The following is a 13,776-nucleotide window of genomic DNA, read 5'->3' as shown; positions in this document are numbered from 1 at the left end:
TACCTGGACATTCTCAATCTGAAGAATTCTCATAAGAAGAGTCAGATTGGTAACCCATCTGTATAACATCATATCAACGAGCATTGTCACATAGCAAGGCCCTGACTAGCAACTCTATCTCTCCACGAGATCAGAGCACAATGTTGTTGAGACCAATGATGTATAGACACCCTCATCATTGTCAATATCGAAACATACCCCACCCGCGTTTTCTCAGAGTATGTTCCACCAAGACTATTCTTATCTTGGTTTCCCAGTCCTCAACGAATATCCGTCCTCTACGACTACTCTTATCTTGGATGCCCTAACTCATCCTCAAAGAGCATTAGATGCTAGATGTTTACCCAATCCTCCATTATGTCTTCCCAAGTGAAGACAAGAATGATGTGTTTATCTCTCCCTCATAATTAGGGAGGATATATCTATTCCAATGAAGGAATTTACTCATTCCTACAGAAGGAATGTACCTAAGCTCCCTCTTGGCTTAGGAATTTGCTTCCAAGTTTCTACCAAGTTAGAAACTTGTTTCCACCCTTTTAATTAGGGTCCTACAACAACGCTTCTAGGTGGAGATGACGGGACAACGGTTGCTTGAAGACCTCCTCCGCACGATGTCATGAATATTTTCTTTATTCAAGAGTCTTCATGGTTTTGGGACTTATTCATAGGGCACAAACCATTCATCACTTTCATCCATGAGTCAGTCATGTCATTATTCCTTTCATCGGAAAGTGATTCATCAGTTCATATTTGGCCTTCCTTCATGTTATGTTGCCTTCTTCATGCCATGTTTCCTTAAGGATCTTTCATCCTACTACATGGACATCAGTGGTGGAAGATATCCATAGCTCTTCCCTTGGCAGCCCTGCATAAGCCCATCCAGATATCATTCAAAAATAAGGAATGAACATTAAATCAAAATTACCTTTGTGATGGTCTTTCATCATGACATCTTCTAGTTTGCATCAACATCCTGCATACACATTGACACATCTCCAAAAGATATATATTGTCAAGGGTCTCTTTCTTTTTTCGACTTCATCAGAGTCTACATATCTTTCTTGGAGATATCCTAGTCAGATCTCTTGGTTCTTGGACATTGATTGCCTTTTCCATGGTTGCATATTCCACTGTCTTTTCCTTCCTTTCTTTTACACATTTTATTCCTAGGAACTTCCAATAAGAGTTTCTCCAATTAATGTCAACCACCTCATGTTACATATGAGGAGATATTATGTTGATTTCATCTAGTGAATGTGTGACCCATGCATTCTTGCATCCCTTTGAAGGAGGAGATCCTTCCTTTTGATTATGCTCTCGTGATAGAGCATTTATCCATGTTCCCTGCAATTTAATGCCCTTAATGCCCTATTTTTTTTTATATTTAACTAGAAATTTAACTGATACCAAATTTCACGCCCATTTTACTTTTAATCAGAAATTTAATTGATACCAAAATTTAATTGCAAATACTTACTTGGAAATCCCATTTGAAGTCAATTTCGACTTTTGTTGCTCTTAATCTGCTGCTGCTACCAAACCGACTGAATCCTCCCAACCTATCTGGGATCAACCTATCTGGTTCCCAGACCCAGAAGACAAATCTTCTGGCCCCTATGCCCAAAAATCCAAGAACAATCAAGCTTAATGTCTATGACTCTATTAGAAGTTCATGCTTTGTTTGTCTCAAATTCCAAAAATTTCCCACAGTCAGAAAAATATTTTTTTCCCTTCAGTACTCCTCGACCCCCTTATATGCCCAAATTTCATTGACTCCCCATCCTCTGGTTGTTGGTTTCTTAACTTCTAGCATCCTCCTTTTTAGAGTCGGTTACATTCCCAATGTTATCATGCGTAGGTTGAATTTATATATTTAGAGTAGTTATGAGTTGGTATTATTTTGTTTAATTAAATTATTTTAATTTATTTATAATTTTAAATAAATTACCTTATTTAGAATCTTAATAAATTATTTTATTTATTTTAATCAAATTAAATAGTAAATTAAATAAATTTACTTCATAGCTCATTATATTTTTATATTTTCTTTTGATTAAGGATTATCATACATATATATGTATATAAGGGTGGTATACATATCAAGTACCTAATTTGATATATTCATTATATCCGGTGAGATAGGAATTTATTTCAATAATCAATTCATTACCCTAACTTAGACATTTTCCAATATTAGCCAGTATGTATACTAATGCAATACATGCGGTTCATGCATATGTAGCTATCACATGGATGCCCCGTATGCATGCTAATATTCACGTTCTACTTGTAAATTGTAGGTGGGTCATTACATGCAACCATATGACATGACTCTACAATATTGAATACAAGCATACATAGCTTATTTTCCTTTAAGTCATCTTAGACTTCCTTTTAGCAGCTTTCCTGATTGAAAGAACTTCAATACCTTGATCCGCTTCACCTCTTTTGTCATCATACCATCATCCCATGAATTCCCACAAGATGGAATTCTTGATGAAACCCTTGCTTCCTTTTGATTGGTGAACCTTCTGATGAAGATTCAAATAGAGGATCTTGAGTATCCTCAGCCAAAAAATGTTTCCTTTTGACTGATGTATGATGAGCTTTGTGCTAGATGACTTTTTCTTCCTTTTCCCATAAGTGCCACTTATGCTTCTAATGAGGTTACCAAGAGCTATATCCTTTCATAGACTTCTATTTCAACCATCTTTCATGCTTCTCTATGATGATGTCACGAGCTCTTGCTTCTAGTGCTTCTATGATGCCATGATGCATCCTATCATTGTCCTTAGGGAATCATGATAGCCATATCTTACAACATGCCCATATTCTTGACATCCATAGAATTGAATTTTAGCCATGTTCCTCTTCTTTTTCTGAGGACCAAATTTCCCAGACTTTTCTCTTGTCTTTGCCATAGAAGCATATGCTTGATTTTTCTCACTTGATCCCACATCAGTTTTAGCCTTCAGCCTAGTTTCTTCAATAGTGACCATAGATCTTGGAATGGAGTAGCTTTTCTTCCCATAAATACTTGAAGTAAAGCTACCCCATTCCTCTAGTAGTGCATTTAGTACTACAATGGTCATCTCCTTGTCAGACATTACTTCTCCCCGATCTTGAAGTTGATCCATTATTTCAGATATCCTCATAAAGTATGAGGCTATTCCTTCTTCTTTCGATATCCTTAGCTTGTAGAGTTCTTGCCTTAGAGAGATAACTTCTCCTGCAGTGCTTACAAAAAAAACATTACTAATTTGTCATATATTTCTTTTGAGGTATCGAGTTTAGATACATATGTAATGCGAGGATCCTTGATGGATTCTATGAGAATCCTTTGAGCCCTAACTTCCCCTTTCATATACTTTGCAAGTGCTTGATCATCTTCCTTTGCTGGTTTGGTGATTGATCCTTTGACATGTTCCATAACCTCATTTTTGATGAGATTCAGATCTGTCCTTTTCTTCCATGCAAGATAATTTGAAGCCCCAACCAATTTGTTGCTTTCCTTGCAAAAAGACATTTTGACAGATTCAAATGTAGACATAAATATACTTGTTTGATAGGATGCTCCTTCTCCTTGCTGCTTCCTTGATGTTGATGATGATATAGAGAATATAAAACTTCTCCTTGATGAAGATAGTTTTATTTAATAATGATCCTTGATCCCATAGAGAGGGAGATCCCTTTGGATCCTTTGATGGTGGAATCTTGCTTCAACGAGAGAGAGATCGCCTTAAAACCTTGATGATAACACCTTTTGATCTAGCTTCCTTTGGATAAATAGTCTTCAAGATACTTCAACTTCAAAATGATTGAGAGTGGATCCTAGGAATGCTTCTTTGATTGATCTAGGGTTTTTACTTTCTTCAAGATGATGATATGATCTTGATCTTGAAGTGCTTCTCTTGGATGAATAAACTTCAAGCTTACCTTGATTCGTAGATCTCTTCAACTTGAGTAGATGTAGGGTCTTGGCCTTCTTTTCTTGATGATGATCCCAAGACTTCTTTTGGTGTAGATTTCTTCTTCGATCTAGGGTTTTGATGCTTCCTTTGTAGATCTTGACTTCAAGATGATCTTTGCTTTGATGTCTTCCTCGATATTTGATCCTTAAGTGCCCCTTGATAAGATGCCCTTCCTTGACTTATTCACCTTAGCTCTGATTCCATGTTGAGAAATCTAGGGCATCGAGATTACGTGATTTCTCTTCTATTGATAACTGCTTGTGAATTCTATTTACTTCTTAGATTAGGATTTTTTTTTACTTATGTTAGTATAGTATTATTCTTTATCAAACAACTAGTAATGCATAAACCATAGAGAGACAAGAGACACAGAATATAGGCTATCAGCTAGGGCCAAAACCTCTCCCACTTGAGAGGAAAACCCGAGCAAATTTTTCTTCTTATAGAGACTGCAATTGACGAATACCAAGACCAAGACCCTTGACCTATTTGCCTCTCCAAGACCAAGACACAAAGCTTCCTCTTCTTCCTTGAGTCAACGATAGTCAAACTTCTTGTTTATTCCTCTCGACTATCTTCAGAGACCCTAGCACGTGTAAATTGTCAACTTTGGAACCTTGATTCCCTTCACTATAGGTGGAGGCAGCTTCCTTGACAACTCGGCTTGATATACACCTTTTCTTCCTCCTTGTCTTGACCTTCCAATGGGACTGCAATACTTCAACCTCTTCTGCAATGGAGACAGTCCCTTTCTTCGCACGTGTGAGATCAATGTAACCCAAAAACAAATCCAAAATGATGACAAAGACTTCGCTCTCCTTCTTTCTCTCTTTGCTGATGATTAGGCTCCTTCTAAATTGTCTTTCGCACTTCTTATTTCAGACTTGATCTTTACCAAAATTCTTGCCGTGACATGAGGCCGAGCTGCCCTATTTGTAGTTTTTGAGCCTCCATAATAAGCCGACCTTAGCAATGGGTGAGCCGACATGACTGTTGGAGAAAATTCATTATTTCTTTTAAAGCCGACTTGAAGTAGATGTTTGAGCTTGGTCTTGGAGGGCTATTTGACACTTTCATATACAAATGTAAAATGCCCAAGAGAGGTCCTTCATACATGACATTGACTCTCTTTGACTTTATGACCAATCATAAGGGCTCACAATGGGAGCCATTACTAAAAATAAAATTCCTTGCTCATGAAACCCATGAGACAAGCGTTACAAAAATAATTTTATTTTTCTTCTTTACATCAATTACATGAAATCACAATTACATGTCATTATGAAGACCAAACCTAGTTACACATTTTAACACCTGCCAAGACACCAGATGTCATCTAGGCTACCTGCTAAGACACCAATAGGGATCTAGGCACCACCCCTCACAGGGATCTAAGTATCATTTAGGCTACTTGCCAAGATACCAATCATGAGTATCGTCATACAGGCTGACCAACCTAAGATACAACAATTTATTACTTCTCTTTAAAATTGGAGATATCAACAAATTTCTTTTGAGAGATTTAGTCAACATATCAACTACCTGTTCATCTTTGACAAAATATACTGTAGCTCCACGTCCCCATCTTAATCCTTAATATGCTTAGTCTCAGCGTGAGACATGGGGTCCTTTGTCAACCACATGATCCTTCGGTTATCATAATTATATAATAGTGGAATTCATCGATCCTTCAATCAACTAGTACCAAACAACTTTTATTTTCAACATATTCAACTCCATTCGCTAATCATTCATAAGATAGGAACTTTAACATCATTAGGGTTTATGCAACTTCCTCTTTCTATCATGCCCATCATTATCACAAGATCATCATTAAACATTTTTATGTATCTACAATTTTCATCAAGCACAATATACAAGACTCATGATATTAAATTTGTTAGTCTAGGGTTTTGAACATTAAATATTTTGGTCCTAGGGTTTTGACAAGGACTCTCTTAAGATCCATCTTCATTCTATCTTTTAGGTAGGGTTTAGTGCAAACCCTAGAACCCTACTTAAAAATTCATTAGGGTTTCGGTTATAACATTTAGCTAGCAGGTTTTAGACATCATATCCCAAGAATTAGGGATTCATAGAGGAAATAATAAACTAGGGTTAGGGTTTTTGTTTTCTAGGGTTCAGAAAACCCTAAATATCAACAAACCCTAAACTCAAGATCTATGAAAAAGCAATAAGAACTTTATAAGTCAAATAATCACAAAGATATAATATAGAAAACATACCTCAAATTGTTTTTCTCCTTTTGGGATTGTTTCTTTGAAACTTCCTTTATGCTGCAATTTCATTTTTGGTAGAGGATCTTTATGATTCTTATGATGTCATAATATTGTTGTGCAAAAGTGATCTATGTTGATTTTTGGTAGCATCGGATGTGCTCTAGCCATGAAATTTGGTGGAGAGGCTAAGGCACATGAGATCTCCAAGACCCAGAAATCGTTTGGAGAAATTCCACCCGAATGAAGAGTTATTAAAATAATTAATATTTTTAATGAGTTCCTAAGTCTAAACTTAGGAAAATAAAAATATTAATGTGTATTAATAAAATATGGGTGAGAAAGTTCTAAGTGACGAGGATCAAGCCAGTTCTAATCTTAGCCGTTGATTAGGGACTTAATCTTGGCCATTGATTCGTCAACAGGAAAAGTATAAGAGGAGGCTTGAGGGTCAGTTGGAGACACACCAAGAGAGATCAAGAATTCGATTTTCTGGGGCTAGGTTTGCTGAGGAAATCGAGTTAGAGATCAGTTGTAGTGAGGGGTAGTTCAGCAAGGGATTTCGATCCAAGGCTGAAGAATACATATCAGAGAGGCAACAAAGTGTCGGAAGAGGCAGTGTAGAGCCTGGGAGGGCTGATGCAGATGCTAAGGAGGCCAGCGCAGAGCATGCAGAAGCCGTAGAGGCAAACACAGAGAACGCAGAGGCTCACGCAGAAATCCACACAGGTTAACGTTGACAACGCAGAGGGCCGTAGAGGCTGACACTGGGTTGAAGAGGCTCCGCTGAGGAGGTTCTGTGGGGCAGACTGAGAGCAGATCAGTCGGGAGAGGTGACGCAGTTCCAGAGGAGTGCTTGGAGCAACTTTTGCTATCCAGCACAAGGAACAACCAGAGTCACTGTGGGATCATTCATCTGGTTGCTGATTTGCCGGAATGTTTGTCTTGGGATAGAGGTACTACTGCCGAGGATATTCTCTGAAAGGTGAGCCATTTTTGGCACCCTAGTTGTATTCACAAATCTGCTTAATAATAAAACCCTCATATATGCTGCATCGGTTTTCCCGCATTGGGTTTTTTCTGGGAACGATTGTCCAAAAATAACGGTTTCCCTTGTGTTGTCTCAGTTTATTTCAGTTGTTGATCTATATATTTGTGAAGGCTGCAATTGTGTTTACTTCGATGTTTATGTTATTAAATAACTTGTTAATTTAAAGAACAAGTAGGAGTTAGTAAACCAAATATTGCAGTAGGGGTTTCTGATGTGTTAGATTAAGGAATTTTCACAATCTAGATGCCTTGTTGGATGATTTCTTTTAACAAAGTTACCAAGACTTCTTATCGTTGCTTTCATCAATGCAATTCTTGTTGTTATCTTGAGAGTTGAACCGCTCCCTCTGAATCTATCTATAATCTTTTGACTTTGTTTATCTACAATCCTTTTCAGGGAAATCATAAAAGGCTATAATTGAGTAAACATAAAGCTCGATATACTTGAGAAAAAAAGAAGAAAAAAACAATGTAATGAAAGAAGAAATGGATAAAATACTTATCTTTTTGTGAATTGCAGAGGCTCCCTCTTGATCTTGAATAGATCTAGATGTCTTTGAAATATATCTTATCCTAGAACATGTCTGAAAATTTTGGACACACTCTCTTATTACAAGGTTTACAAATCGAAGTTTATAAACTAGGCTACAAACAAAAACAATAAAGATCTATAAAAGTATTTTTCACAAAACCTAAAGACCTAGAATTAAAGGATATGAAATTTTGGCAATCCTTAAGATTTCAAGTCTCTTCTTAATAGTACAAGTCTTTGACTTCAGGATCTCCTTTGCCTTTCTTTGCTGGTTCTTCAGTATCAACAACATTAGCATGATCTCTTTCTCTCTTCTTGTTATCATTTGAATTTTCAGGACATTGGTTTTTATAGTGCCCAAATTTGTGACATTGAAAACATTGAATTTTTGATAGATCAGTCTTCTTGTGATGATTCCTCTTTGAACCTTTGTCGGATTTCTTATTTCCTCCTTTCTTTTTGAAATGGGCTAAATAGGAATTTGAGATATCATTTTCTCCTTCTTGATTTCCTCCTATTAGAGCAAGTTAAGCTTCTTCTTGAGTACATGCAGACCATAGTTCTTCAAATGATGGAGTTTCTTTCCAACTATTGATGCCAACTGCGAAGGCATTCCATGATTTGGGAAAACCTAAAATGGTTGATATTACAAGTTCCTTATCAGGGATAATTTCATCAATTGCTTGGAGTTCATCTCTTATATGGGAGATTTTCATAAAATATGAAGATATAGTATCCTCTTTTGTCATCTTGATAGTTCGAAGCTCATTCTTTAGGCTTGCAACTTGGCCAATATTTTTGATTGTGAATAGTTTAGAGAGAGCTTCATACATTTTCTTTGAAGTATCTTGAGTGGATATGTAGGGAATTAGATTGTCCTTGATTGAATCCACAATGAGGCTCATGGCTAGAATATCATTCTCCTTGAATTTTTCTTTTCCAACATCATCTGTAGGTTCTTTTACTTTTCCTAGCACAATGTCTAAGACTTTGTGCCTAGCAAGGATAAGATCCATCCTTCTCTTCTAGGTTTTGAAATTGAAGCTCCTTGAAGCTTGTTCTCAGATTTCATTGATGATGCCATAGGTATAACTGATAATATCATAAGTCTTTCTTCTAGCTTGCTTTTGATGATTGTTTCAAGGAGCTAGTTACTCCTCTTTTATTGATACTTTAAAGGTTCTTGATACTTCTTCAAACTTACTTCAATGAAGATCCCAAGACTTTCTTGTGAATTATGTCTTCCAATGTCCACAAAAGATTTTCCAAGTTGTTCTCAAGAGCTTCTTAGTCTAGTAGTCTTCCTTAATGATGACCCTTCTCTTCTTAGAGCTTCTTCTTATATTCTTCCTTGCTTTATGACAAATGATCTTCAAGCTGCCTTTTCCCTTTCTCACCTTAGCTATGATACCATGCTAGAAAATCAAAAGGCAAAAAAGTATTCTCTAACTTTGATAACAGCTTGTGATAATTTTAATTTATGTTGTTTTCTTTTTATCTTCTCTTCATCAAGAAACTATCAAATAAAAAAGAACATGAAGATCACAAGAATAATAGAGCACAACATGTAGGCTCTCAGCTAGGGAAAAACCCCTCTCTTAGGGGAAAACCCAATCAAATTCTTCTACTCTTTATAGAACCAAATCAAAATGAGACAACCAATACCCAACTAGGACTACCACTAAACACCAAGTCAGCCCTCCAAAAATATCTTCTTCCTTAAAGAGTCAAAGTCTTCCTTCGAAGTTCTTTCTTCAAGGAGTCAAAGTCTTTTTCAAGGTGTTTCCTTCAAAGATTCAAAGTCTTCCTCCAAGAAGTCAAAGTCTTCTTCCAAGGAGTCAGTTTTTCTTCAAAGCTTTTCTTCAAAGAATCAAAGTTAGCTAGAGTCAAAGAGTCTTTTTGCAACTTGACAAAACATTTGGCCCACTAGAATAGCTCTGCAACTCAGCCTACAATCTTTGGCCCTGCAACTCGCACAAATCCCCAAAAAATTCGTTCGTGTGAGCTTAGTATAGGTCAAATTTAGGCTTCTTCTTCTTTGCTTGTATTTTTCTCTTGTTTTCTAGCCTTCGCTCTTAATTTTCTCCTTTTTGGGTGCAAATTGAACTTGATTAATTGATATCACAATAGGTCGAATCCTTCTCTAATATATAGTCATCTTGAGGGTTCAAATGGGCTTCTCTAGGATGACTTCACTGGTAGGGCCAACTTGGTGTTGGGAGTCCAAAAATGACACTTTAAAATCAAAATTAATGTTTCTTTCTTGATACAATGTGCCCGTAAGGGTCTTATGCATATGGAAAGGACTATATTGACTTAATAAACCCTAGAGCATGAAGAACATGCTTGACCTAGGTGACAAAATAAATATAGAGGATGAAATCCATGCTTTTCAAAAGTATATTATTCTCTTTTCTTTTGATTTTTTTCAATGAATATGATTATACTACAAATTATGAAGACCGAGCATAGTTACATTTTCCAACATAGGGCATCCATCTTTAGCCTCCTTGAAGACGATCTTGGCAAATTTTGAATCATCTTAGATTCCATAGCCAAGGGAAATAGGCACTGGTCTAGGAATGTTGGTGATCACCCTCTCTTTTCCTTCTATTTTCTACTCCCAAAAAAAAATCCGCTCCCTCTTCCCTTGGACCTCTGTCTAGGGCATCCAACGAAATTCTTTAGAGGAAGAAGTTTCAAAATCCATTTGGATAGAACTCTTCTTTGGTGTCTCCTCTAGAGGATCTCAAATTTTGGTGGAATTCCTGCAGTTATTTCTCCATAAATTTGTGTGCCATAGAAGTGTAACCTATTGGTTTTCCTTGGATAAGGTGGCCTTCTTGAGGGTCATATGAGCCTTGTAATCGATAAATAAATCAAAAGAAACCCTTTCTTCCCTCTTAGCTTGACCTAGTGAGCACCTTGGAGGGACTCCCCATGATTATCTCTAAGATCCCTAGGTCTAGCGGAAGCTCTTTCTAGGTCTCTCAAGAGAAGTGAAAGCCTATTTGAAGCAATTGATCATCTTACAAAGCTTCTTGAGAGGTACTATCTCTCCTTTGGATCCTTGATTCTACGCTTACTTGTCATTATTGCATATCTTAAGTGCTAGGCCTTGATCTCCATCCTAGGTCTTTCTTGGAGAGCCCATAAGCTTTCTTGAAGCATTGATCTTTATATTGTGTTTCCCCTTGAATGGGCCTTAGGAATCGCTTCATACCTTGTCATTGACACTATCATTACAAGTGGTTCCCTTCATACCTTGTCATTGACACTATCATTACAAGTGGTTCCCTTCATACCGGGACTCCTCCCATCGGTGAAAGTCTATTAAGAGCAGTGGACATTGACTAAGGTAACAGTGGGTCTTTGTCCCAGTGTTGTCTCTTGGTCTAGGTCTATTTTGTAAACATTAATATTTGGTCATGTTGACAATTGCTAGATAAGCTATTTCAATGTTTAATGGTTTACTTTATATATATGCTTAAAAATTTGATTTTTATTTGTAATTGCTAGATTTTAGATTGTTGATGCTCGAATAGTTAATCATTAATGTTACTATGGATGCCATTTCTATCTTGATTTATGTACAAATATGCATGTTTTCATATATTTTGTAACTAATTTGGAATTCTGGATTTTTTTGTTATTATAAATGCAGCACAAACACACACATAGTAGATGTTTCTGGGATGCTTTGCTTCCAAGGATTTTTGGAAAATTGTGCTCCCAATGCTTCACTTCTCAAAAATAGTCCTGCCTTGTGCAACCTTGTTTTTTATACTGTGTTGCAACTTTTTGAGGAACCTAGATACCATTAACCTAGTTATATAGATATACTTTTTCACTGCATATTTGGGACTGATTTTCGCAGCTTCATCTAGGGTTGATCCATCAGAAGATTGATTTGTCTTTCTATTGTCTATTTTGATTGAATTGCTTTTATTCATTTTTTGAAGTCAGGCTTGCTGCACATATGCATATTATAATTTATGGATTTATTAAAGATTCCAACTTATAGGTATATTTGGGATATTCATAATTAATGTTCTTTTGAGTATTTATCTTCCAATTATCTACTGTGCAGATGTTTATAGATATACAAGGGTCGGAGAAACATGCTTCTGACATATTTTAGCTCTTTTTTATATCTTCTTCATTCCAATTCCTTTAGAACTTAGTTTGGCTGCGAAGAAATACTCTTAAAAAGTTGTACGGATATTTTTCTCTTTAATTATGATCAATAAAGGAAAAAACTGACCAGTAGCAGAAGAGATGAAATTTTTTCAACTGTATTGTTTTTCCAATCATAATATGGAGTTGCTTGGATTTTATCATTTCAGCTGTTTACTGCAGCAGACGAGGAAGAAGAAGATTTATCAAATAACTTTATTGTAAAGACATGCAAGAATTTCATACCTGTGACATGTAATGTTCTCTTCCAAAAACTAAAGCACGCCTACACTGAATTGCACTTGTTATACATGCTGAGTAAATGCACATATAAATTAGTACTTCAAAAAGGGTTTATGTTTCAAGAATCTTACCCTGTTTTTCCATTTGCATATCTTGGAAAACATTATGGCTGGATATGTCCTCATGTCAGAAATGTAATAATTGTAATGCAAAGGTTTAAGACTTCAAGTTTTAAACTCTTGTTTTGTTTCCTCAGTTACATATCATGGTAAATGTTAATGGCTGGATGATATCTTGCACTCTGCAATTTTAGTACTTTAATTTCTGGATTTTTTTTTTTAATTATGTTTTTACGATAATGATCACATGCTAAATGGAATTTGTGCTTCCAAATTATAAGAGAGCCCAAGAATAAGGCGAAATATGCAGCAACATTTTATAATATTAATACTACTAGTACTAATAATAATCTACTTTAAGGTCACAGCCTAGCCAGATGCTAAATTGACGCCTGAGACCCCCTTGTTTGTGGAGCAAGGGACCCCCTCTGTGCAAGGATTTGACTGCATAGTCTAGGGAGGTGTGCATATCTTGCGTCCCCAGGTTTGAACCTGTCAGAGAATGTAGAAGAGTCTGCATAGTGGTAAAGAAACAATAACCAAAGTCAGAAAATATAATAAGTTTTTTTACATGTGATCTAATTCAGTTCAATTCATTTTCAGTCCACACAGTGTTTGTACATAGTAATGCCTTGTATAAGTTCAATTAACTAAAATATGAGAAGGTTAATAATAGATGACGTGATATAAAGTAAGGTGTTGTCAACAACACGATATTATTGCAAAAACATCAGCATATTGCACTTTTTTGAAGTTGGCAATATCATTGGCTGATAATATCAGTGATTGTTTCCTCACTGATTTTATCACAATAGTAGAGTGAAATCGTGAAAACATTGCGAGACGAGGGAAAATATTGTGGAAATGTGCCTGGGTTGGTGTATAAACTCAATTTTTGGTTTCTTTCCTCATTTTGCAAACAGAGGCCAGAGATTAGAAAGCAGAGAAGCAGGAGAACAAATTTCCTAGAGTTAAAGAGAAAAATGATGATTTTTAGGAGCCGTAACAAAAATTTGTGCACTGTGGACTGAGTATCCTCAACAGGCCACACACTTGCAGGTATGGGCATCAAGTTCGGCCCTGTTTTTTTTGTTTTTCTAAGTTTTTCCTTGGGGTTTTCAGTCACCCATTTATTTCCTTGATTTTACTAAGGGAAGGAAGTGTATGTTTTTCCATTATCGTTTCATTAAGTGGAGAGGGTTTCTTAATTGTAAAAATGCTGATTTTTATTTTTAATTTTTTTTCTTGTGCCCTAGGTTCAGTCTTACATTGAAGAATAAACATGCCAAGAATTTTAGACCCTATGTGGGAATATGGTGAATCTGAGGGGGTGGGGTTCAATAGATAAAAGTTAAGTTGCAAGTTGTGTGGGAAGCATGTGAGAGGAGGAATTTCCCGATTGAAATACCACCTTGCACAAATTATGAAAGATGACATAGAACTTTGCT

At 36.2% G+C, this 13,776-nt stretch overlaps 1 protein-coding gene across 3 annotated transcripts in view; it reads left to right on the top strand.

Moving 5' to 3' along the window:
* Window positions 1-13,776, top strand: part of PDE149 (integral membrane TerC family protein) — a 444,133-nt gene that overhangs the window by 233,495 nt on the left and 196,862 nt on the right. For all 3 annotated transcript variants that reach the window (XM_089439373.1, XM_089439371.1, XM_089439372.1), the window contains one exon: window positions 12,137-12,221. In XM_089439373.1, coding sequence (XP_089295499.1) covers window positions 12,137-12,221 — 85 coding nt within the window. The remainder of the gene's footprint in view (window positions 1-12,136; window positions 12,222-13,776) is intronic.

The sequence above is a fragment of the Pinus tabuliformis genome, chromosome 9 (genome assembly GCF_031772625.1).
Source record: "Pinus tabuliformis cultivar Carrire ecotype Pingquan chromosome 9, CPIR1, whole genome shotgun sequence".
NCBI classification, from domain to species: Eukaryota; Viridiplantae; Streptophyta; class Pinopsida; order Pinales; family Pinaceae; genus Pinus; species Pinus tabuliformis.
This window is presented reverse-complemented; position numbering and strand designations above follow the sequence as displayed.